This window comes from Muscardinus avellanarius (assembly GCF_963383645.1).
Source record: "Muscardinus avellanarius genome assembly, chromosome: 1".
NCBI classification, from domain to species: Eukaryota; Metazoa; Chordata; class Mammalia; order Rodentia; family Gliridae; genus Muscardinus; species Muscardinus avellanarius.
Genome location: NC_137786.1, coordinates 185596731 through 185624527, shown reverse-complemented (window position 1 = coordinate 185624527; position 27797 = coordinate 185596731). Strand labels below are relative to the sequence as shown.

The 27797-nt window shown below is 35.4% G+C and overlaps 1 protein-coding gene across 7 annotated transcripts in view; it reads left to right on the top strand.

Moving 5' to 3' along the window:
- Window positions 1-27797, top strand: part of SBF2 (SET binding factor 2) — a gene marked incomplete at both ends in the record, with an annotated part of 354199 nt that overhangs the window by 138047 nt on the left and 188355 nt on the right. For all 7 annotated transcript variants that reach the window (XM_080718166.1, XM_080718165.1, XM_080718163.1 and 4 more), the window contains 4 exons: window positions 13592-13729; window positions 22981-23103; window positions 24664-24774; window positions 26598-26703. In XM_080718166.1, coding sequence (XP_080574292.1) covers window positions 13592-13729; window positions 22981-23103; window positions 24664-24774; window positions 26598-26703 — 478 coding nt within the window. The remainder of the gene's footprint in view (window positions 1-13591; window positions 13730-22980; window positions 23104-24663; window positions 24775-26597; window positions 26704-27797) is intronic.

Below are 27797 nucleotides of genomic sequence, written 5' to 3'. Positions count from 1 at the left end.
CTGAACTTATCTTTTTGAGTTTACTTTATTAGATGGAAGAGAGTAACAAAAAGAGTAAATAGAGTGACATTCTGACTGACTGCCCTTATTATCAGATGAACTCTCTCTGGAGTCCTGGTAATCTAATTTATTTATTTAATTTGCATCTCACAGTTCTAATTCTTAGAGTCAGATTACTGGAACTACACATCTGTCCTCACCAGACACCAGCTAATCCAACTGGAACACTTAGCCTTAGTTTTATAAGAAGGTAGAAATTTGAAAGAGATGTAGGATTGTTGAAGTGGGGAGAATTCTATTGGAAAATCACAGATTACTGATTCCAAATAACTGATTTATTATCAAGTGAAGAAGATTTTTTTCCAGAAAATTTGAGCAATGGTTTCTTCACCTTTTCTTTTCCTTTCCTTGTCTCATCTCTTTCTTTCTCTCCTTCCTTCCTTCCTTCCTTCCTTCCTTCCTTCCTTCCTTCCTTCCTTCCTTCCTTCCTTCCTTCCTTCCTTTTGTACTGTGGATTAAACCCAGAGACCTTTACCTCCAAACTACACCCCTAGCCCTATTTTTATTTTTTATTTGGAAACAGGGTTTCACTAAGTTGCCAAGAGCCTCACTAAGTACCTGAGGCTGGCCACAAACCTGCAATCCTCCTGTCTCAGCCTCTCAAGTATTACAAGGATGTGCCACCCTGCCTGGCTTCACCATTTATTTTAGTCCTTTTCTCTCAATCTTATATTTTATGAAGCCTCTCAATCTACCTTCCATGTTTTTGTTTTTGTTTTTGCACTGGGGATTAAACCAAGGGGCATTCTACCTCCAAGCTATACCCTCAGCCCTATTTTGTTTTTATTTTGAAACATGATCTTGCTAGGTTGATGAGAGTTTCACTACATGGTAAGGCTGTCCTCGAACCTGTGATCTTCCTGTCTTAGCCTGCCAAGTACTGGGATTATAAGCATCCCACTCCTTACATGTCTTACATGTCTTTGAGTTATAGATTCAATTAAATATTATTTTGGTCTGTGCTTTCTTTTTAGGTGCATATGAATTATTTCATATGAATTATATGAAATATGCATATGAATTATGCAATGAAACCCAAGTGGTGGGTTTCATTGTGACATGTTTGTATATACATAAAAATATAATTTGGTCAATTTCACATTCATTCCCCATACCTACTCCATCCTCTCCTCCTCTCTTGTGCTGAGGTTTTTTTTTTTTTTTTTTTGTGTGTGTGTGTGTGGTACTGAGGGTGGAACCCAGGGGCTTTTCTACTCTGGGTTATGCTCCCAGACCTATTTTATACTTTATTTGAAAACAGGGTTTCACTAAGTTGCTCAGAGCCTCACTAAGTAGCTGAGGCTGGCTTTGAACCTGTGCGATCCTATTGTCTCAGCCTCCCAAGTGCGGGGATTACAAGTGTGCACCACCACGCCTGGCTTTGTGCTGAGTTTTTAATGAATGTATCAGGACTACTTTCTAATTCAAGAATTTTTTCTTCAGCTCTAGGTAGATAAAAGTTTATTTCATCTATTTCTTTTTAAACAAATTCCAGTGACTATAGTTTTAATTTTAAAATTTTCGAATTGAGTTCTGTTCATACCCATACTTTCCTCTGCTTTTGTTTTCATTTTATGTTCATTTTCATTTTGCCTGCATTTACCCTTTGAATATTCATTCTATGCAAATTTATTTAAGAATTTTGTTATTTCTGTAGAATTGATTTCATATTGAATAAATTAGAATTCTGGTTATTAATTTTTCTGGCTATAATTTTAATATCAGATTTTTCTGTATAATTGATTTCTTTTATCTTTCTTTCTTCCTTTTTTCCCCCTCCCTGGTACAGAGAATTGAACCTAGAGGCATTCTACCTCCAAGATTCACCCCTCAGCCCTATTTTAACTTTTGTTTTAAAAGAGGGTCTTGTTAAGTTGCTGAGAGTATCTAAATTGTTGAGACTGGTCTTGACCTGCAATCCTCCTCCCTCAGCCTCCCAAGTACTGATTTTAAAAGCTGTGCCACCAAGTTCAGCTCTCCTTCCTTCCTTCCTTCCTTGCTCTTCCCTCCCTCCCTCCCTCCCTCCCTCCCTCCCTCCTTCCTTCCTTCCTTCCTTCCTTCCTTCCTTCCTTCCTTCCTTCCTTCCTTCTTTCCTTCCTTCCTTCTTTCCTTTTCTTTCTCTCTCCCAATGCTGGGGCTTGAACCCAGGGCCTCATGCGTGTGGCAAGTGCTCTGCCACTGAACCGCATCCCAAGCCTTCTATATGATTTTGACTATTGGTTTGCTAATTTGTGTGTGTTATTTTTCTGTTGTTGTATCTTTCCCCTTTCTCTCTCCCTGCTCATATCTGTCTTAAATATTCAGTTGCCTTTCATTATAATACCACCTTCCACTTGTACTCAACCCAGAACAAATTCTTTTTCAGAATTCAGTGATTCTATCACCAGTTATAGACATGGTGGGCCTTTTCAAAGAAAAATTAAGTACTTTGGTTAAGTTTCTGATAAATTAATAGGAATTTCAGCCACCCTACCCAATTCCCAAGCAGGCAATTTGCTAAAAAGCATAGGTAGAGGTTGGCCTTTGTGTATGTATGTTTTGTATCCCACTCTCTTGAACCAGTTCATTATTTGGAGACAAAGGATTCTGTGATGCTGGCCTCTATTATTTCTGTTTAAGATCTATAATCAACAGCCTGAGTATTTAACCAGTTTCCTTAAAAAAAAAACCCACCATCATTCTGTTTTATTATTGGTCATTGGGGATCTTTATTTTGCTTTCACACTTAGCTCTGTCTTATTATTTCATATGTTTTATGTGTTTTGGCCATGTTTTTGGCATACAGTCAGTGATTGATAGTAAATTATCATGCCATCTTGATTTGAAATCCTATTCCTAGGTTTGTGATAAACACCTAGGTTGGTTCCATAATTCTGTTTGTTTATTGGTGCTAGAAATTGAACCCTGGAGATTTCTACCTCTCAGCTACACCTCCAGCCCTATTTCATTGTATGTATGTATGTATGTATGTATGTATGTATGTACGTATGTTACCAGTTATTGAACCCAGGGTCATTCGACCTCCGAGCCATACCCCAGCCTTACTTTTAATTTTTTATTTGAACATAGAGTTTGTTAAGTTGCTGCAGCTGGCTTTAAACCTGAGCTTCTCCTGTCTCATCCTCCCAAGTACTGAGATACAGGCGTGCGCCACATGCCTGGCTTGACTTTTATTTTTGATAATGTAATATTAAAAAGATTTTTCTCCCCCAGGCTGCTTTTCAAATATTGTTACCTCTGAAGTTCCAAGGAAACACCCATTTTGCTATTATCCAGATACATTTCAATTGAGCTTTTGCAGTAGAACATTTTGTTCCATTTGCAGTAATTTTTGTCAAGGGACAAAGATAAACAGCTTAAACAGATAACCATCTCTCATTGCTGCTTCTAACAATAATATTTAGCAGCCAGTGAATATTCTGCAAGTGCCTTTCTCAGAAAGGCTACATTAAGTAAACAAGCAGTAAATATTCTGGTGACTGATAGATGATAAAATTTAAAGTTAGCCAACTTCCCATATCAGAATAAAATATTGTTTTTGTTTTGGTAAATAATGCTCATCTTGTTTAGACAGGCCTTATCAAAAACAGTGTTAGCATTTCATACCAAACATATTTTTATGAAGCTCATGAGAGCTAAAACTAACAATTCTTGAAGTACTTAAATGATATTTGATTAGTTTTTTAGATGTATATTTTGATTTCTTTCCAAATCACATTATTCTATATCCTGTGTTTTGAAGAATGATAGCTTTGTGAGTATTCAAATCAATCAGCATTTACAGTAAAACTTAGTTTATTTTTGCCATTGAAATCTGAGCCTTGGCTTGAGTTGATACTTGGAAACTTATTTTCATGTAATTCTTGGCTGCCAAAGAATGATTTTGTAAGGTTCATATATTTAATATGTGGCTGGCTTCCATATCAGATCCCACTGTCATTTGAAATATAATTTTGCTTACAAAAGTTTATAGAACCAACAGTGTAAGAGATGTATCCATTTTTAGCATTATTAGACTGGGTCCACAAAAGAGATTGTACTATATATACCATGTACACATTTCAAGGCCAAATATTTTATTGAATTATTTTATTTTTAAGGAACAGCCATTTATCTTTGGAATCACCAGAAATGCCCACCAGTAAACTATGGACAGGAATTTCATATTTTTTTTCTTTTTTGTGGTAGTGGTACTGCAGATGAAACTCAGGAGCATTCTACTTCTGAGCTACACCCTAAGTCCTATTTAACTTCTTATTTTGAAAAAGGGTCCCACTGAGTTGCAGAGGGCATCACTAAATTTCTGAGGATGGCCACAACTTTGTGATCCTTCTATTTCAGCCTCCCAAGTACTGGGATTACAAGCATGTGCTGCCACACCCAGGTGGGATTTCATATTTCTTACTGTATTTTTGGTTCCTAAAGCAGGGTTGGCACATTGTATTGGTCTGTAAACTAATTGAATTAATGACTGTCAACTCCTGGCTCCATTAGCCCTGCCATTGCTTATATAAGTACTGACACATAGGGTCTGGAGCCTCTCCATCAAAAACTGGCCCTCTGTTTCTTCTCCTATTCAACGCTTTATGTTTCCTCTACTATTCTACCCATTATGTCTCAGGCTTAGAAGTTTTCCCTGTTCTGTTTATCAACCACCTTCTTATCCCTTGTATAATAATAACAAAAGTAGTAGCAGTGAAAATGATAACTGATTGCTAGTATACTTTAGAATCAGCTCTGTGAATGGCTGAAGTTTCAGTGATAGAGTTTATAATGTCCCTGGCAGTATGTTGGTCAGTTTACATGCATACTATCATATAATATCGATAGCAAAAGATGAGCTGTTTTGTGTTCAAGAAAAAATGAGGTTCAGAGAATTGGGTAACTTTATCAAAATCACATTCCTAAATTAGGGTCAAATCAGGATTTAGTTCTTGCCTTATAACAAAGGTCATAAGATTATCAAATTGAATTTTCTTCATGAGTCTCTTTTTCAGTATATCTGATAAATCACCATCTAGTTTCAGGTTTAGTATATCCAGTAAGGGAGTCTCATTCTCTAGGAAATAGTTAATGTCTTTGCTTGACAGCTTTCACTATTAAAGTTTTCTCCTGGATTTAGGGGCATGGCTCAGTGGTAGAATGCTTACCTAATATGCACAAGGCCCTGGATTCTGTCTTCAGCATCACAAAACAAATAAACAAACAAATGGTTCTCTAGTGTTAAGGAAACATTGATACAGTTTTCTGTAAACTTTATTTTTTCCAGTGCATGGGATCCAACCCAAGGCCTCTCCCATGCTAGGCTAGTGCTCTACCACTGAGTGATATCCCCAGCTCATTTTTTCTAATTTTAAATTATTGTGTCTTAATAAGGCCTTCTACAGATTTCCAGGATACAAATGATGAATCTATCCTTAAAAACATTGGTTAGCAAATTGCATTCATTATATATTATATAAATCTCTTTCCAGATAGGCAAACTTTTATTTAAGATTACATGTGCCAGGTATGGTAGTACATGCCTGTAATTCCAGTACTTAAGATGCTGAAATAGAATTGCAAATTTGAAGCCAACCTCAGCAACTTATAAGGCAAGACCCCGTTTCAAATAAAAACAAAAATAAAATAGGCCTGAAGTACCTCAGAGATAGAATGCCCCTGAGTCGATTTCCAGTACCAAAAAAGGGGAAAAAAAAGATTATATGTATGTGATATTAACAAGTAATAAAAATTAATAATTTCAAAATTTTATTTCAAGTTTGTGAGGAATCGTAGGACACCTAAAAACCTACTTTATATTTTAGAGTTGCCTCACTGACCACCTACTATTGCTAGGCACCATTTTGAACACTTTCATATTCATAGCAACCCCATATTAAAATGTGCCTACAGTTGCTCAGAACTACATTATGTGTAGGCCTTTTGAAGGAGTCAGTTGACAGCAAGATCTCTCTCTCTCTCTTTTTTTTTAGACCATGGTAATGGAATTATGAATGGAAAAACCCCAAATGATAGTATTTCTTTTATTTGTTATCCAGGAAATTAGTAAAATTCCAATGCTTATAATATGTCAGAAAGAAAAATGTATTAAATGGAGCTTACTTTATTTTCTTTACGTAAGCACTAACTTTCAAATTTGCTCTTAAAATCCAAGGAATTCTTAGACTACTGCTAATTTCAGTGTTTTAAAAAAAATCAGAAGAGTATAATTGTCTCCTCAGCTCTTATATCTGAGTATTTCTGACTCTTAAAAGAGTGAGCAGGTTTACTGGTCCTAAAAGATTTTGAAATATCAATCCTCTATACTGTCTAGAATCTTAATTTCTCATAAAATATAGAAAGCCTTGATGATTTAATCCATCATTTTTAGAACCTGTTTATAAAATTTTGGTTTTAGTAATTACAGTCTTACAAATCTCTACATTAGAGATTATGTGAAATATATGAAATGCTTTATGTTAAAAATCAGAACTAAGGTAGGTATGGTGGCGCACACTTGTAATCCCAGTACTTGAGAGGCTGAGACAGGAGGATTGCAGATTTGTGGCCAGCCTCAGCTACATAGTGAGGCCCTTCACAACTCGAGACCCCCCCCCACTTGTTTTAAAATAAAGAAAAAAATAGGACTGAGAGTGTAGCTTGGAGGTAGAATGCCCCTGGGTTCCATCCCCAGTACCTCAAAATATATATGTATATATTTTTTCTATGGTAAAACATTCACAGGTAGTAAATTGATAGGTAAATTTAGGTAAGGGTAAATGCATTTCATTATACTATTTAAATTGAGCCTGAATATTTACACATACATGTATATGTATAATATTTTCAACAATATTTGGAAGGAAATTCATAGAGCTGTTAATAATGACTAATAAGGCCAGAAGTCAAGGATACAGAGTCCATATCATTGGGTTATCTGAGTTAGAATTCCTGCAGTGACTAAATTTTATTACTTGTTTATCATTTTTTATTTCCTTTCCCTTTAGGGTACAATTGTTTTAGTCCCTTCATTTTAATTTTTAATCATATCTCTCTTGTAAACGTTCTTTCATGGAGCCACTCTACTTTTGTTAGTTGCTGGAGATAGAACCCAGGAACTTGAACATGCTGGGAAAGTGTTGTACCACTGAGCTACACCCTTAGCCCCTAAGCTAAGCTTTTCATACATGCATACATGCATGCATGCATAAATACATACATACATACATACATACATACATACATACATACATTTTCTCTTCATTCTCCTGTATTTGAAGTTTTTGTTTCTCCTTATATTATCTTAAGGTCACTGAGTTCCTTTTGTGTGTGTGTTTTGACCTTTCCTCATTTTGGTGACATTCATACATTCCTGGGCTTCTATTCTTTATGTTTTCCAGGAGTTTGTGGTGTAAACCAGTTTTCTGGCTTCCAAAATCTTGTTAACATTTTAAACATGTTGTTATTACCTCTTTTTCCATTTATTTGTTCTGTTGTTGTTGTTGTTGTTGTTGTTGTTGGTGGTGGTGGTGGTGGTGGTGGTGGTGGTGGTGGTATTACTGGGATTCCTGGAAACCCTTCTATCTCCGGGCTACACTCCCAGACCCATTTTTATATTTTTATTTGGAAACAGGGTCTCTTAAGCCAGCGAGGCTGGCATCGAACCTGCGCAATCCTCCTGTCTCTGCCTCCCAAGCGTGGGGATTACAAGCGTGTGCCACCACACCCAGCTCTATCAGCAAAACACAGTGATATTGAGATTACCTAACATTTAAAAATGGATTTAAAGGTAATTTATCATTTTTGCGCTCAACTTATACATACTCTATAGAGCCAGTTATATTTCCCTAAGAACATACAAAGACCTGTCTGTAAAGATTTATATAACACTATGCTTATTTTAGTATTAATTATAAAAATGTAAGCATCTTAACTGATAATAGGGAATTGATTAAGTTATGGTACTTTATGTACATCTATATGATAACAGTCATTAAAAATAATGACTGTTTTATGCCAGGCATAGTGGTGCACACCTACAATCTAAGATACTCAGAAGGTCAAGACAAGGGGATCACAAATTTAAGACCAGCATAAGCAACTTAATAAGACTAAGACCCTGTCTCAAAATAAAATAAAAATAAAAGGTGGGAGACATAGTGCAGTAGTAGAATTCTTTTGGCTATTTGTTTAAGGCCTTGGCTTCAGTCCCCAGTACCTAAAATATAAAAATAAAATAAGCTTGTTAAAATATGTAAGTCCATAGGAAAGTATACATGTTAAAGAAAGTAAAGAAAATTAGGATTTGTAACTATATATATGATTTGCCTCCTTATGTAAAAATACACAGGCTGTGGCTCAGTTTTAGAGGGCTTGCCTAGCATGCGCAAGGCAAAAAAAAAACAGGGTTTGATCCTTAGCAAAACACACACACACACCCTTTAGAGTTAAATCTAAGGAAATAAGTCATGTTACAAAATTTAATTCATTTTCATTTTATTTGAACTTTCTGTCATACACTTATAGTAACATAAAATAATATAAGGTAGCCGGGCGTGGTGGCGCATGCTTGTAATCTCCACGCTTGGGAGGTGGAGACAGGAGTATTGCACTGATTTGAAGCCAGCCTTGCTGGCTTAAGAGACCCTGTTTCCAAATAAAAATATAAAATATTGCTGGGAGTATAGCCCGGAGGCAGAAGGGTTTTCAGGAACCCCAGTACCCCCCCCCCAACACAGTGATTTATAATAAGAATTCACCAGTGAATGGATTCTTGCAGTGATTGCTGCTAAAGATGTAGAGAATTGGATTTTAGACCTGTCAGTGTCACCTGCTAGTGACATGATCTTAACATGTCAAAGCCTTGCTTTCATTGCTTATGAAATCAGTTTTATGAGATATGATTATACATGAAGTGTTTTGCAATTATGATGTCTTTGTATTTTCACTTTTTGTTTGCAGGTTGGTGGCCTGTTTATAAATAATCTGCGTCTTATACTTGGACACTGAAATAAGCAAGCAAAGTTTATGTTTTAATGTATTAATGTGAGGAGTCTAGCAATACTTAGCAATTCTAACCTTGCAAACTTGAAGTATCATTTGCCAAGTTATAGTAATGTCTTATAACTGAAGATGAACGAGGATAACATCCTAAAAATGTCTCCCCCTCTTAGCTATTCCCAGATATTAAAAAAATTTGTGGACATGTTCTGTGTGCAATGATAAGGTCAAGGCAGAAGGGCGTTGTCAGAAGCACAAGTTGTTGCATATACTCTCATGTATGCGTGAAATACCCTGCGCTTATGTGCTACATTCATTATAGTACCACTGCAAACAGATGTTTTCTCAGTGACTTGAAAAGATGGGGGGCAAAATGTACCTTCATTAGTTATGACAGAGAATTCTAAATATTTTAGGGTTTGCACCTGTGATAGCATTTTTTTCCTGTTTTCCAGTAAAGACACTAGGGAAAGCAAGATCCTGGTTTTATCCTGTTTGGTTAATGCTTATCATTCTGCTATCTTTTCGTGACTACTCTGTTCCCAGCTGTCTAAACATTCTCTAACAGCCCAGGTTCAAGAATTGTAGTGTCCACTCCCTCATTGTTTATTACTTCCTCAACATACTTTCAGTTAAGAATTGAAATGACCAAACCAGCTATCATTGTTACATTTCAGGTCCACATTTTATGGGTATACTTCTCGTTAAATAGTGGGATCATATCCTACTACACAAATTCTATTATTGCTTAATCTTATGTATGATACAGTGAACTTAAAAAGTAGATACTTAAAAACTACAGGTCAAGGCCATTACTTTTCATGCTTTGAAAAAATGTTTTTATAAACTCAGTTTTGTGAACAATTGTTTATTTGCAGAATATTTGTATATTAGTGTATGTTATTTGAGAATACAGAATTTAAAATTTCCTATAAAGTATGATTAATGATATTTTAATGCATAGTATGAAATAACTCCTTTTTATTTTAATTTATTTTAATTGTTTCATTGTAGTCATCTTAATGATGTAGATGGTAGAGACAGACATGCATACATCACCCAGTTAACCCTTATCCATTTCCCGCCCCATTCCCTCCTCTTCCCTCCTTTTCATATTTGGCTTAGTGATTGACATTGATATGTATGTTAAAGTACCTCATGTGCATTTGAGAATTTCCCTCTTTCCCCCCTCCAATCCACTCAGTTAGGTCGCCTTATTGGCTCATCTGTAGAGTCTCCTTCTTTGTCTAGAGTTCCTCATATGACCCATTTCTCCCTAGCTTTCACATATTAGGGAGAACATCCAATTTCTTATTTTTTATGACCGACTAATCCCACTTAGCATAATGTCCTCCAGTTTCATCCATTTCCCTGTAAATGATGTGTGTTTTTCTTTATGGCTGAGTAAAATTCCATTGTGTACATATCCCATAGTTTTGTAATCCATTCATCTGTTGATGGAAGTCTTGGCTGGTTCCATAGTTAGGCAATGGTGAACTGTGCAGCTATGAACATAGATACGCATGTATTAGTTTGGTAGTTTGGTTTCCTTTCTTTTGGGTAGATACCCAGAAGTAGTATTGCTGGATCATATGGTAAGTTTTTTCCCATTCTTCTGAGGGTCTTCCATACTGTTTTCCAAAGTGTTTGCACTAACTTGCAATCCCACCAACAATGTATTAGAGTTCCCACTTCTCCACATCCTTGTCAGCATTTGTTGTTATTTTTATTTTGAATGATTGCCATTCTAGTTGGAGTTAGGTGAAATCTCAGGGTAGTTTTGATTTGCATCTCCCTGATTGCTAATGATGTTGAGCATTTTTTCATGCATTTATTGGTCATGTGAATTTCTTCTTTCGTGAAATGTCTCTTTAGTTCACTCGCCCATTTGCTGATTGGGTTAATTGTTTTCTTAGTGCTGAGTTTCTTGAGTTCTCTGTGTGTTCTAGATATTAGTACTCTATCGAAAGAGTAGCTGGCAAAAATCTTCTCCCATTCAGTTGGCTGTGAGGAATGATCTTGGTAATTTAATGGTTACTGTATTCAATTTGTAGATCATTTTTGGAAGTATGGACATTTTGATGATATTTATTCTGCCTATCCCTGAACATGGAAAATCTTAGCATCTTCTAAGGTCTTCTTTGATTTCTTTTTTCAGTGTTTTATAATTTTCTTTGTAGAGGTCTTTTACCTCCTTGGTTAAGTTTATTCCTAAGTATTTTATTTTTTTGTGGAATATCCTGAGTGGAAGTGTTTTCTGGATTTCTTTTTCAGTGGATTTATGGTTGGTATACAGAAAAGCTTCTGATTTTTTTTTTTCTTTTTCTTTTTTGCGGGTCTAGGGATGGAATCCAGGGGCATTCGACCTCCAAGCTACATACGCTCCCCTATTTTTTATTCTTTATTTTGAAATAGGGTCTCACTAAGTTGCAGGGGACCTCACTAAGTAGCTGAAGCTGTCTGTGAACCACAATCCTCCTGTCTCAGCCTCCTGAATGCAGGGATTACAAGCATGCACCATAACACCTGGCTTCTGATTCTTTAAGATTGATTTTATATCCAGACACTTTGCTGAATTTGTTAATCAGTTCTATAAGCCTTTTGGTTGAGTTTGTTGGGTCTTCTATGAATGGTATCATGTCATCTACAAATTGTAAAAGTTTGCGTCTTCTTTTCCTATTTGTACTCCTGTGATTTCCTTTTCTTGCCTTATTGCTCTGGCTAGAGTCTCAAATACTATGTTGAAGAGAAGTGGTGATAATGGGCATCCTTGTCTTGTTCTTGTTTTTAGGTAAGATTCTCAGTTTTCCCCCATTTAATATGATGTTGGCTGTGGGCCTATTGTAGATTGTCTTTATGATGTTGGAGGATGTTTCTTTTATTCTGATTCTCTGCAGTGCTTTTCACATAAATGGGTGTTGGATTTTGTCAAATGCTTTTTCAGCATCTATTGAAATGATGATGTGTTTTTTGTCTTTGGATCATTTATGTGATTAATTACATGGATTGATTTTCATATGTTGAACCAGCCTTGCATCCCTGAGATGAATCCTACCTGGTCATGGTGTATGATTTTCTTGATGTGGTTTTGAATGTGTGTTGCTAATATTTTGCTTAGCAATTTGACATTCAAGTTCATCATAGATATAGGCCTGTAGTTTTCCATCTTTGAGCTGTCTTTATTTGGTTTTGGTATTAATGTGATGTTGACTTTAGAGAATGTTTTGAGAGAGTTCCATTTTTTTTTTTATTTCACGAAACAGATTAAGGAGTATCGGGATTAGCTCTTCTCCAAAGGTTTTATAAAATTCACTTGGGAAATCATTTGATCCTCAGCTTTTTTTGATGGTAAGCTCTTTATTGCTGTTTCAATGTCTTTGATTTGGTTGGTTTAAATTTTCTATATCTTCCTGACTCAGTTTAGGAAGGTTGTATCTATCTAGAACGTTTTCAGTTTCTTCCAGAGTTTTCATTTTGTTGGAGTATAGTTTTTCAAAGTAGTTTCTGATAACCCTCTGGATTTCTACACTCCTTTTTCATCTTATATCTTCATAGTTTGAGTTGATTCTCTCCTTTTCTGGGGGATTAGGTTGTCTAGTAGTTTATCTATCTTGTTAATTTTTTTTTAGAATACTGCTTTTGGTTTTGTTGATTTTCCATATTATTTTTTTATTCTCTACTTCATTGATTTCTGTTCTGATTTCAATAATTTACTGTCTTCTACTGGCTTTGGGGTTAGATTGTTCCTGTTTTTTCCAGGGCTTTGAGGTAGGTCATTAGGTTACTTATTTAGTGATTTTCTGTTTTTCTTATGTGAGCACTCAGTGCTATGAGTTTTCCTTTTACTGCCTTCAAAGTGTCCCAGATTTTTTGATATGTTGTATCTCTATTTTTGTTTGTTTTTAGAAATTTCTTGATTTCACTCCTTACTCTTTCTATGACCCATTCTTCATTCAGCATTGTGGTGTTCAGTCTCCACATGTTTATGTGGTTTCTCTGGATCTTCTTATAGTTGATTTATAATTCCTTTTTAAAGTTGTCATTTAATGTGTGAAATAAAGGTTCTCATGTGTAACCATGTATAACCAGTGTCTAGGTAACTGTTGACAACCATTTTATGAAAATTTAGTAATAAATATCTGACCAGGCCAACCATGAATTATGATTACTCTTTTAGTTGTGGTTACATTAAGCTGAGCTATGAACTACTTATTGAATCTGAAAAATGATCCTTGGAATTTCCCAAAAATTTTAAGGTTAGTAATTTTTTTTAATCATAGAATTTCCATTATACTGTAACCTAAGGGAAATGAGGTTATTTAAGTAACTAAGAAGGTCTTACTACCTAAACTTGCACATTTTTCTTCTGGATGTTACATGTTTGTTATTTTCTACTAGAAGAAGTTTTTCAAATAAGCTTTTAAAAAAAGAAATGTTTACTTTTTAGAATAAAGGTTGTATAGCAAAACATTTCTCAGATATTAAGGAATAATAATTTTTTTATGCTTTACATATAACATTTTCTTTTTTTCTTTTCTGTCCCATTTAGTTTTGTCAGCCTGGTGGATGGCAGCTATCTAGAGAGAGGAAACAGCCAACGTTCTTTGTGGTGGTCCTAACAGATATTGACTCAGATCGACATTACTGTTCATGCCTAACCTTCTATGAGGCAGAAATCAATCTCCAGGTACAAAAATTTTTCCAGCCAAAGTACAATCAGAAGGACAACATTTAGGGCTCATCTTTATGCCATATTTGTTTTTATTATAAAACTGCAAATTTGCGTTTTATGAGCAACCTTAAAAAGCATGAGGAACTTTTATTTTTGTATGTGTTAATGTTGAATAGGAGAGCAGTAAAGTTACTTAATAGTTCAATTGTCTTTTGTAAAAATAGTAACCATGATCTAAACATTTCTAAGAATAGCTTATCCATGAATTGGTTTATTAGGATTCATTTCTTCTTGTGCTAGCCTCTGATTTTCCCTCCCAGTTCTTCTCCCAGAGGATCTTTCATGGAACATAAAACATTTCATCAGAATGTTTGTAAATCATTTATCACAGGGCTTGACATTATAGTTGAAACACCCAAGTAAATGTTAACTCATTCTTATTAGTGGTATTATTAGCAACATGATTGGTTCAAATTTCATAGCCTAAAACTACACAAATTTAAAATACTTGCTCTTTTAGAATATTTGTTGCGCTCCTTAGTTTCAGACAACTGGATCTACTTTCTCTAATTTAAACAGAAAGGATTTATGACAAAGTATTAGGCAACTTATGGCATGTCAGTGATGAAGTTTCAGGGATGTGGGACAAGTAGAGACAATTTTGGACATAACATATAGTTCATCTTGGGGCTTTTCTCAGAAACTACACTTCCATCTTTTACTACTTGGCACGTATGCTGCAAGGTATCAGCCAGTACGCCTGTCACCATAGTTGTCCCAGAAAATCCTGTCTCTCATGCATGCCCACTGCTTCGCACTACTGACTTGTGCCATTAAGTCTCAAATGGGTTGTTTCTTTGGTAGAAGTTAGATTTCTTGTTGAACTAACCCTTGTGAGAGGAAGTCAGAAAAGCATAGGGCCTTTTGTTGGTGGTGGTCCTGGTAGATTTTTGTTGTTGCTGTTGTCTGCTTTTCAGGCTCTATAGAACAAGAAGGGAACTAACTATAAAGTGGTTTAAAAGGTGATAGGTGAGCAAATTTGCATTATTTGCTATAGATTCTGTTGCATGCAGATAAATATGTTTTACCACTGGGGGAAAAGATTGGCTTGCTTTCTGAAATAGCCTCTTAAAGGAGAATTTGTGTTTTCAGTTATGTTTATTAAACTCTAAAATCTAAATTTTCTGGATGCAGAAATGTGATTTTTCAGTATAAGAGGAGATAAATCACCTATCATTATGCAAACATGATGAACAGTATCCAGGTTCATTAGACTTATGTATTAAAATGTCTTATGTATTATGTCTGCAATTTAATAATTTGCAGTAAAATGTTAAAAAGTTATGTAAAACAAAATATGCATTATTGGCATTATCAGCATATTCTCTGGTTGTTGTCCAATCTTTGTGAAAAACCATATCAAAATCTGAAGGGTTTTGATTGTAGAGCAAAACTAAGAAATATTTGATGCGAAAGATTGAATGACTAGCAGCATATTGCTTCTGTTGGAAATTAAGGATTATATTGTCAATGGGGACAGAAAATTTAGAAATCTGTAGTCTTTTTGTCCTCGTTTTTAGATGGAGCTTGTTAACCAATGGGTGTTCAAATTCCCATTTTGATTAATTAAGTCTAAATAAGAGTGTATTCTGTAGTCCAAGTGCAGCTCTATTAGGCAAACTTTTATTTCTATATTGATGTTAGAATTTAAGTTAGTGCTAAGCCGGGCGTGGTAGTGCACACTTGTAATCCCAGCATTTGGGAGGCTGAGACAGGAGGATCACAGTTTGTGGACAGCCTCAGCTACTTAGTGAGGCCCTCTGCAACTCAGTGAGACCCTGTTTCAAAATAAAGAATAAAAAATTGGACAGGGGGTGTAGCTCAGAGGTCGAATGCCTCTGGGTTCCACCCCAGACCCGCAAAAAAATACTATTTTTTTTTTAGCCTAGATATTTTCCTAATTGATATTATAAGTGGAACAAAATTAGAATTTATTTAGTTTTTACATTCAACTTTAAAATTTTATTCTTTCATGAATTTTTTCCAAGATGCTAAAAATGCAAAGAAGTGAGCATTTTCGCTTTTGTAGAATTATATGTGGGTAATGGGTACTAGCCAGAATTGTAAAACTCCTTTTCTACTTGGAAACAGAAGGTTAATTTTTTTTTTTTTTTTTTTTTTTGTTTTGTGATACTGGGGATGAAACCCTTCTACCTCCGGGCTACACTCCCAGACCTATTTTTATATTTTTTTTTTATTTTTGGAAACAGGGTCTCTTAAGCCAGCGCGGCTGGCTTTGAACCTGCGCGATCTTCCTGTCTCTCCCTCCCAAGCGCGGGGATTACAAGCGTGCGCCACCACGCCCGGCTAGGTTAATGACTTTTGAGTTTGATCCAAAGGGGAGGATACAAACAACGAGGCAGAATTTAGGAAAAACAATTAAACCCAGAAAATATTTCTTTCTAGGTCATCAGCAAGGTTGTTCTCATTTTTGGCATGAACTGTTGAGCTATGTCCTTTTTAAAAAAAAATGTGTTTTTCTTTTATTTTTGGATCATATCATCAGTTCAAAATAGATCCTTTAATTCCCATTTGGTTGAATTATTTCATACCAAATATACTATGACACATTATTTGGAAGCTGAAAGAGGAGGAACTTAGGGACGTGCACCATCCAAAGTATAATTGTGCAACTTTTAAAATATTGGCTTCCTTACCTTTTCCAAGATACAGTAACACTGTCAGTAATCACAAGCTAACTTTAGCATTAAACATTTGATAACGTGTCCCCAAAATTGCTCAATTAGGTAATGTGATCCTAGATTTTTTTTAAAAAGTAGTTTATAAAATATAATAGATTTGATACTTTTTTGTGTGTGGTACTGGGGCTCCTGGAGAATGGAGAAACCCTTCTACCTCTGGGCTACACTCCCAGACTTATTTTGTACTTTTTTATTTGGAAACAGGGTCTCTTAAGCCAGTGCGGCTGGCTATGAACCTGCGCGATCCTCCTGTCTTCGCCTCCCAAGCGTGGGGATTACAAGCGTGCGCCACCATGCTCGGCTTGATACTGGTTTTTATGGCTTAAATAAAATATATGATAGACTTTTATAATTTTTTCTTAGTTTTGTATCTTAGTTTTGTATTTAAAGGCTCTTTAATTTGTTTATATACTTGTTTCTGAAGGAATGGTGTTATGTAATTCTCAGTGAAGACACTAGATATACCAGCAAACAAATTGTCATGAAAAAAAGAAAAGAGAGCTGAATGAAGATAATTTGGAGAAGTAAGATGAGGAATAGCCAGGAAAAACATACAGAAGACATAAGACACACCTCTTCATTTCAGTGGGCTTAAATTTTATCTTTCTGTCCTAGATAGAAGCAAAAGTCAAGCACAAAAATGTCTGAAGTACTGTGTGTTAAGTACTATTCAATGAAATAGATAATAACTGAAAACTTGGCAACTGGAATAAGTCTTACAGAGCCTAAAAGATTGTGTGGATATTTCAAAAATAAGGACTAATACTTAAAAGAAGGGAAAGAAAAAGGGCCATCCAGGAAAAAACTGTGGATAAGAAAAAAGGCTTTAGTGTTTATAATGCAGGTGTATCATGCTTTGGATGTATGCTAAGAGTTTTTAACACACTTTATCTTACCATTTTATTTAATTTACATGTAGTATATTTTATTCTTATATGAGCGCCATTTGGTAGGTCATAATATTCCCATTATATACATAAGGCTAAATGATTTTCCCAGGGACATTCAGGTATGAAGTCAAAGGGTTTGACTGTCTCAAAAGACCAAATACTAAAACATGTACTGTAACACTGCAGACAGTATATCAATGTGTTATTGGTTTAAGAATAAGACCAATAATGGGGATAGAAAAGATAGTTGAGAAGCAAACACAAGTGTGTATAGAAAATTCGTATTTGACAGTAGAAGCAAGCCAGATGTGGTGGCACATGCTTGTAAGCCCAGCATTTTGGAGGCTGAGACAGGAAGACGGCGGTTGTTGGACAGCCGCAGCTACTTAGTGAGGCCCTTTGCAACCCAATGAGACCCTGCTTCAAAATAAATAATAAAAATAAAAATAGGGCTGGGGGGTATCTCGAACGTAGAATGCCCCTGGCTTTCATCAAAACAGGAGAAGCATAAATCCAAGGAATCTGTACATTTCAACAAATGTTAACGTTTGTGAGCTATTTGAAAATAACAGCAAATTTGAATGCTCATAATTTACAATTGCAAACAAGGAATTACCTGGGAAATTGAAGTAGTAAAAATGAATTTCTAAACTGATATTTAAATCGTTAAACTTGAGTCAGGCATGGTGATGCATACCTATAATCTCAATACTTGGGAGGCTGAGACAGGAAAATCATAGGAACAATACTGCAGAAATCTTGGTTCCCTCAAGAAAGGTCTGGTTCCCTCAAGAAAGGTCTGCTCAATGATCATGTGCCACACTGAGCTAGAAGTTAGGAATACTGAAGTATAGAAACGAGGTTTACTGATGATATAAGGAACTTTACACTTGATTACATTCTAGAGACCAATTCTTAGCACTTATTGAGCAAGAAGAGTCTAGGAAAAACTAGCACAAATAACATGACTAGAAAAGGATTGGGAGATTTAGGTATTCTCAATTTATTCAACTTTTCTTAAATCTATAACACATATATGTATCCATCTGGAATACTTAAAATTAATTCCATCATTGTTATATATCACAGAATTAACTTTAAGTTTGAATGATTCTTTAATGGCACCTAACATCCATCTGTGTTCTTTAAATGTTTAAAAGATTGCCTAAAAATATCTTTGTCATATACATATGTATTTTTCTATAACAATAAATAATAAAATAGATCTTTTCTTTAAATATACATTTCTATAATAAGAAATAAGCAAAATAAATATTTTCTATAATAACCAAAATATCTTGGTTCTATATACATATGTATCTCTAGCTATATCTATCTATCTATCTATCTATCTATCTATCTATCTATAGTTTTGTGTAACAACCCCCCTTTGAGGGAATGGTGGAAAACCTGGGTCATTCTATGAAATATTCTATATTCTGGATTTTGTTTTTTGTTTTTTGTATTCTTTTGGTAGTACTGGGAGGTGGAACCCAGAGACTTTCTACCTCCGGGCTATACTCCCAAACCTATTTTATATTTTATTTGGAAACAGGGTCTAAGTTGTTGAGAGCCTCACTAAGTAGCTGAGGCTGGCTTCGAAACTGTGCAGTCCTCCTGTCTCAGGGATTACAAGTGTGCACCACCACGCCTGGCTTGGCTGATATTTTAATTTGTACTAGTTTTTATAAAATGATAATGAGATCTAATATTCATCAGATTCAGAGTCTGGTTTCTGTGTGCATGGTGGGGCAGAGACATTCTACATCTAAGCTCTGTGCCCAGCCCTTTTAAAGTTTGTTTTGTTTTGTTTTGTGGTACTGGGGGAGGAACCCAGAGGCTTTCTACCTCCGGGCTACACTCCCAGACCTATTTTATATTTTATTTGGAAACAGGGTCTCACTAAGTTGCTGAGAGCCTCACTAAATAGCTGAGGCTGGCCTCGAACCCGTCTCCTCCTTCAAAAAGGAAATTTAGAACTGAACATTTTTTTCCCTGTCGAGTATATTTTATTCATTTTTTAAAAAAAACTAAATGTTTAACAAATTGTGGGAATATTTTTAGTGTGATATGGTAATATTGAAAATGAACACAGTATAGAGAAGATCTTGGATGGGATAACTCTTGTCAGAATTTTGGGACAAGACTTGGTAGTTGTGTTGAGGGGGGAAGAGGGAAACTCCCTAATGCACATGATGTACATTCACAAACATATCAAAGTCAATTAAGCAGAACATGAGAAGGAGGGAGGGGGGAGGGAATGGAGTGGGAATTGGGGAAGGGCCAAATGAGTGACGTGTGCATGTATATCTCTACCATCTTGTACCTCATTAAGATGTATGACTACAGTGCACCAATTTTAAAAAAAAGCAGCAAGATTCAACAGACTGGAGACTGAGGTGTTCGGCCTGAATGAAAAACAAGATAAACTTTCTATAGACTCTCTGCTAGATGAAGTCATCACATAAAATCAACCATTTTTAACATTTTGTCTCAGGATATGTTTGAATAGCAATAGTACTCTGGGGGCAATTGATATAATGAGTGCTATTTATCCCATATTACTGAACAGGGATTTTCAGCTATATACATAATATGAACTGTCCAGAAGCTGGGCCTCTAAATAGCAGATGTAGTTCATTACACCTACAAATTACCAAAATGTGACACATGGTTATGATAAGAGATAAGGTGACTTTGCAAATCAGTGAGAATAATTCAGTAACCAGTGGTTAGTTTGTATTTTTAATCTGGCTTTCTAAAAACAAAAATTATTGTAAGTCATAGATATTATTCAGCTAAGGTGGATGTGGTGTCTCACCTCTCTAATCCCAATACTTGGGAGACTGAAACAGGAGGATCACTGATTCAAGGACAGCTTCAGCAGCATAGAGAGACTCTTAGCAACCTAGCAAAACCCTGTTTCAAAACAAAATATAGAAAAGGCTGGGCGTGTAGCTCAGAGGCAGAACACCCTTGGTTTCAAATCCCAGTACCCTCCCCAAATTATTTAACTAGATAATATACATAAAAATGCTTCATCCTATAAAATACTGAATTTCACAGCATTACTATTATATTGATATATTAATTTATCAATATAAATTGGTAAATTTATATTGACTGTTTTGAATTTTTCTGCTTATTTTTAAGTTTCTCACATCTTTTCAGGAAATGAAAATCTGTCATTGTAAAATATAAACCAAATAAAGCCAGTATCTTTATATAATTATTCCATAAAAGATAATTTAGCAACCCTACAGAAGAGAAAATATTTTCCTTACATGATAAATTACTTCAAGAACAATTTGATCCAAAATATCACATTACTGTCTCCTGGAACTAATTTATTTTACCTAACAACTTTTGGAGTTACTTGTTTCTTTTATCATAACAGTACGTTTTACTTTGAAAATTAAGAGTGTGGATTTTTCTTTAAACTTGGGACATTGTATTCTTGTAGGAAAGCTAATGGAATTAAGAAAAATAACATTTTAGAATTTACAAAGTTCAAGTCAACATCTATTACCAAATAATAAAAATAAGGTGAAATTATTTTTACTTAATTCTGACTTATATTGGACCTTTTTGTTTCTTGTTAATAATTGTTTCTTTTAGTGAAGTGTTTAAAAAATAGCCTTAGCCGGGCGTGGTGGCGCACGCTTGTAATCCCCGCGCTTAGGAGGCAGAGACAGGAGGATCGCGCAGGTTCGAAGCCAGCTGCGCGCGCTGGCTTAGGAGACCCTGTTTCCAAGTATAAAAAAATGTAAAAAGAGGTCTGGGAGTGTAGCCCGGAGGTAGAAGGGCTTCCAGGAACCCCAGTACCACCAAAAAAAAAAAAAAAAAGAAAAAGAAATTACTAGTGCATTCTATTTTGTCTATTGTTCAAAAAATGTTAATGGTTATTTATTTGAAATGGTTATCTACTCTTGAAGCTATCTTTTAATGATACTCTAGGGCATTTATCACAATCTCATAAAAATGTGGGTAGGTTTATCTCTTCCAGGAATTTCAATCATTCCTTTATCATTTTGAATTTGTTAGTAATCCATGAAGAATATGATTCAACTGTGGAAATCTTTGGTTAATTCATGTTCATCACATTTTTATTATTTCTAAGGATTCCAGAAACCAACCAACCAACCAACCAATCAAATTTTAGTTTTTGGTTTGTAACAAATGAAAACTTTTCAAGAGGATGTAGGCCTTATCATATATACAGATAGTTCTCTTGGACATGTGCATTCCATGTATAAGTAATATTTGGTATGTTGCACTATACTAGAAACTAAACAGGCTCTAAAGGAAATTGAAAATACCGTTCATGAAAAGGTTTCAAGGAGGAAGATAAGTCTTCAGCTGGACCTTTGATCAGTATAAAATAAAAAGGAGATTCTATTTAGGGAAAATATCTTAAATAAATATCTAGTACTAAATCTGAATTATTTGTTACCTTGCCCTTTTTCATAAAATTTTCATGATGTCATAGGGCATTATCGAGCAGTAGGTGCACAGGAAATATTTGTTGACTCATAGATGAGAATAATATTTTTCCAGGTTTACTATCCAGTATTTAGTTGTTGAAACTCAGGGGTTTTGTTTTTGTTTTTCAGTACTGGGGATTGAACCAGACCTCAGGCATGGGAGATGAGTGTTCTATTACTGAGCTATATCACTGACCCAAAACTTAGGGTTTGTTTTTTTTTTAAGACCTTCTTTTTTATTGTAATAAAAATCTACCTGAGATTTACCATTTTAACAGTTTATAAGCAAAAATGTAGCATTAAGTACATTCTGAAACTTAGTTTAGTATATAAAAATGTTCTCAAAATGCCAATATTGTCCCTTGGGAGGAAAAGCAACGTAGAGCTGATTGTGCTTTCCTTCTTCAGCATTGTGCGCTCTATAAGCTTTAGACTCTTTATTTGAAAGATTGGGCCAGTAAGAAAAACAACAAATTATTGCCTTCTTTTTTTTTTTTTTTGGTGGTACTGGGGTTCCTGGAAGCCCTTCTACCTCTGGGCTACACTCCCAGACCTCTTTTTACATTTTTTTATATTTGGAAACAGGGTCTCCTAAGCCAGCGCGCGTGGCTGGCTTCGAACCTGCGCGATCCTCCTGTCTCTGCCTCCCAAGCGCGGGGATTACAAGCGTGTGCCACCACGCCCGACATTGCCTTATTTCCAAATCAAATTATCTTCTTCTCTTGAAAATTGTATAATTTTTAATTGTATCACTACTTGAAATAATTTTAATTTGTCTTATTCACCTTTCATTTCTGATACTGCACTCAGAAAGGAAATGCTGTAAGCCTGCATACACTTGTAGTCCCACCTATTTAGGAAACTGAGGTAGGGGGATTGTTTGAGCTCAAAAGTTTGAGACTAGCCTGAGTGACATGGTGAGACCCTGTCTCAAAGCAAAAAGAAAAGGAAATTCTCATTGTTGAAGTACATGTCCATAGCTTTTCAAAGATGAAATAACTGTTCTTTCTTTTGTAATTTCTTTGAAAATTATATTTTTGTAGTTTTATAAGTTATTTGGAAGGTTTGTGACATGTCTATATCTTGTGAATCTAGGAAAATCTGTTGATTGAAATGTTGCTTTTTCCTAGGGAACAAAGAAGGAAGAAATTGATGGTGACGAGGAAGTGTCTGGATTAATTCAGCCTGCAGAAGTGTTTGCTCCCAAAAGCCTGGTATTGGTGTCCAGATTAGATTATCCAGACATTTTTAGGGTAAAGAACTCATAGTTATTATTATTAGTTTGCATTATTGTATAAATCTGTTTTTAATGAGTTATTCAAATAGTTTCACATCATAATGTAAATCATGTTGACAGTGACATACATGCACACAGCACTTGGTGTCCCCTCACCTCCCCATCACCCTCTCTCCCAATACAGAGTACCCAGATCGACACTGATATATTTACATGTATCATATACATAGTCGATGGTAGTATTCCCATCAGTGAACCTCAGTCTTCCTCCTTCCCTACCCTAGAGCTCCTCCCTGGCTCCACTGCGGTTTCTATTATCTGCAGTCTCTTGTATCCCAATTACTCCCTATCCTACACATATTAGAGAAAACATATGACCCTTTATTCTCTGTGATTGGCTAATTCTTTATATTGAAAATATTGCTGGATTGATTTATTGATTTACTAATAAAATTTTAGTGTACAGAACCTGAGTAGGCTAATGTAACGACTCATACTTTAAAGGCTGTAGTGGGGTTTTGATTTGTTTTGTTTTGTTGTGGTGCTGGAAATGGAACCCAGGGCCTCAGGTATCCTAGGCAAGTACTTTACCACTGAGTTATTTCTTTAGCTCTAGTGGTTGTTTTAAAATAGGTCCCAAATTAATTAAACTCAAAATTTATAAATCCTAAAGAAATAATTTGAGTACCTGCAGGAAATTTAAAATGCATTAGTAATTTAACAACCTTGTATATGTTTATTCAACTTATAAGCAGTCAAATTGAAGTAAATAGGGTTGAGATTTAAGATAATTCTCATTGTATTACTGCAAACATCTGCTTTAAATACTGTTTACTTCTAGATTTGTATCTTTTTGATACTCAGAAAAAGAAAATGTGAGAAAAATATAAATTTTCAAATAAATATTTATAATCACAGGTAATTTCTGAAAAACTCAGAAAGTGAGATTATATATTATAGAAAAATTAGCTTAGTTTCAAGATTTCAGTTACAGTTATTAACTCCTAATGATGACTAATTTTTCAGAATCACACATCTAAATAAACTTAAAGATTCATAAAAATTGTATTTTATCTTCTATTTTACCACCTACCATTCCCAAGCTCAAAGTGTTCACCTTGCTTGTTTTACTAACTGTTATTATAATTAACATAAGTTAAATTTTCCATTGAATAAATGTTCTGGATTTATAAGAATAGCAGAACAAACTAAACTAAAATCTCTAGTTTCTATCTTAAAATTTGGAGTTTTGCAAAACAAGTTCAAGCAGTAAGAAGAAACAGTGTATAGCAAAACAGCTTCAGTGCTGCAAATGCTGGAGTAGTGATCATAGTGCACAGGCACCTGTTTTACAAATTAGGGCTTCTGCTCTGTGTAAATGTATCTCAGAAGCAGTTTGGAGGCTCTGGTCCTTGAGGAAAATTTAATAAACTTTAATATTTGCTGCTTACCATTTATTCTGTGTTCACTGTAGAGTATACTTGATTCAAAGAGACATTTCCTAGGACAGATGCCACAGTAATTTATTGTTAGTTCTTTTTCCATGAAGTAATCACACGCATCTTTCTCTTTGCAGGCGTGTCTGGGTTTGATCTATACTGTGTACGTGGACAGCCTCAATGTCTCCTTGGAAAGTCTCATCGCAAACCTCTGTGCCTGCCTTGTCCCAGCAGCTGGAGGTTCTCAGGTAAACAGGATAGAAACAGAGACGAAGAGGGACTGCCCTTCTTTCCCCCCAGTTAATTTAATTTATGAAGAAAGGGAAAGAGAATTTAAAGAGGATCCTAGTTTAGCTCAGCATTGTTCCTGTGCTCATAGTGCCTTCTAGACACTCCAGATTCCATTCTTTTCTTAGGTCATGAGGTTAATTTTAACACAGGGTTCATCTTTCACATAGTGTAATTGAAAGTCAATTTTAGCCGGGCATGGTGGTGCACGCTTGTAATCCCCGCGCTTGGGAGGCAGAGACAGGAGGATCGCGCAGGTTCGAAGCCAGCTGCGCGCACTGGCTTAGGAGACCCTGTTTTCAAATAAAAATGTAAAAATAGGTCTGGGAGTGTAGCCCGGAGGTAGAAGGGCTTCCAGGAACCCCAGTACCACCAAAAAAAAAAAAAAAAAAAGTCATTTTTAATGTAACTTGAACTCTAGTTTATATTTTTTGGACATAGGGCTATTATCCCAGACCTATTTTATACTTTATTTGGAAACAGGGTCTCACTAAGTTGCTGAGAGCCTCACTAAGTAACTGAGGCTGGCTTTGAACCTCTTCAATCTTCCTGTCTTTGCCTCCCAAGCGCTGGGATTACAAGTGTGCGCCACCACACCCAGCTCAGACTGAACTTTTAAATGTGCTCTCCCTATCTTTCTTATTCCTTTATATAGTTATACCTCACTTTTATTAAATTAAATCAAAGAATATTTCAGTCACAAAACTTATAAACAGTATTAAGTAACAAAGAGAAAAGAAAACTTTTAATAGTTCTTTGTAACATTATAACTACTTCTGAATAGATTCTTTTATTATATATGTCTTGAGATTTTTCTATTTGAAGTAGAAAAATAAGAATATTATCAAATATGACATATTGTTTCTAGAACCAACCATTACATTGAATAGACTTACAGTGAATGTTTAGCTTTTTTTTTTTTGGTGGTACTGGGGTTCCTGGAAACCCATCTATCTCTGGGCTACACTCCCAGACCTATTTTTATATTTTTATTTGGAAACAGGGTCTCTTAAGCCAGCGCAGATGGCTTCAAACCTGTGCAATCCTCCTGTCTCCGCCTCCCCAGCTTGGGGATTACAAGCGCACCACCACTCCCTGCTGTGAATGTTTAGCTACATGAAGCCCTGGCTTAAATCTCACTTGGCTCCAATAGATTTTACTCTTTTCTTTAAACCCCAAACATGATTAGTTGATCATTTATTTTGCTTAGAGGTACAGTCCTCTAAACATCACATTGTATTTCCTCGGTCTGACAGAGTTGCTATATATAATGAAGTTGGCATCCTTTTTCCTTGCCCTTTTCCTTTCTAACTGTCCTCTTTATCTCAGTCTTTTGTCTTAAATTGCCCCCTCCAAACTCCTGCTCTCTCCTTCTTAACCTCTGCTAGAAAGGCAGAGTATCAAATGTGAGTTTGGTCATGTTGGGGCCTGAACTTTAATGCAGAATTGTCTACTATGATTGTCAGTAATTTTTTGTCTTATTTTATTAAAATTTCAACTTTATTTAGTTAGTTAGATGATGGGGATTGAACACAGGGCCTTTTACATGCTGGGCAAACATGCTACCACTGAGCTATACCCTGAGCCCCTAAATTTCAACTTTAAATTATAATTTTCTTATAGCATTTTTAGTTGTATACAGAGTAACTTGATTTGGTTATATGTCATTCTTTTGCATCTGTAAATTGGTTCTTATATGGTCATTTGCTCAAAATCCAAAAGGTCTTATTTAAAAAAAAAATATCTGAGATCAGTTTGCATATGTGTTTCTCCCATCCTGCAGAAGCTGTTTTCCTTGGGTGCAGGAGATAGACAACTGATTCAGACTCCTTTGCATGATAGTCTTCCTGTCACTGGCACTAGTGTGGCTCTCCTCTTCCAGCAGTTGGGTATGTCTTCTCTCCTGTTTTCAATGTCTTCTTATAGAAGCCTATGAAAAAAAGGAATATTTAAGTTTATATCACCTGATATGAATCAAGAAAATATAGAACAAATTGTTATTAAATATCTCTCTCTCCCTGGTTGGGGGCCTAGGAGGAGAGAAGAGTGGAGCTTGCTTCCAGAGTTACAGAGGGACTTACTTCTGTCACTTCATTGGCAGCCTGAGCAGGAACTGGCATGGTTTGGATAATCCAGAGACAACTGGAAACAGGGAGGATAGGGAGAAGCTTGCTGTGGCCTGCATAGCTTGGTGTGATTGTGAGAAGGCACACAGTGTGAGGCTTATCCCTCAGAGGGGAGAGGGGCTCACACCTGGTGTTCTAACTTTTCAAAGTACTGCCTAAGTATTGGAGAAGATGGAAAGGAACTGAGACCAGTTATTCATTGCTAATAGGCATGTGAAATGGTATGGTTACCTTGGAATATAGTTTGACTTTTTTTTAATATAAGTTAAGCAAACCATATGATCCAGCCATTCTACTCCCAGGGGTTTACCCAAGGAAAATAATAATACATGTACAAAGAAGTATTTGCACATTAATATTCATAACCATTTTATTTATGGTGGTAAAAAAGATGGAAAAAGCTCAGTGTTTATCCAATGGTAATGGATTAAAAAAACCTGTAGTGGATATATACAATGGAAAAAGCAGTGTAAAGGAATAAATTAATGATGTGTACAACATAAATTCACCTGAGAATAAAAATGCTGAATGAAAACTGCTGAATGAATAGAATGTGTATGTTATGAATCAATTTATATAAAGTTCTAAAAAAATACAGTCTAATTCATGGTGACAGTTAGGATCCTGGTTGCCTTGTGAGTGGGAGGAGAGAAATTACAAGAGGACAAGAAACTCTTTGGATGATGTGTGTGTCCATAATTGATTGTGCTAATAGTTTCTCAGATATATATATATATAGTGTTTCAGATATATATATATTTCAGATATATACACACACATATATATATGAAAATTCTAAGAAAAAACTGAAAACACACTCATCTAAAAGTTTATATATGAATATTTATAGAAACAAA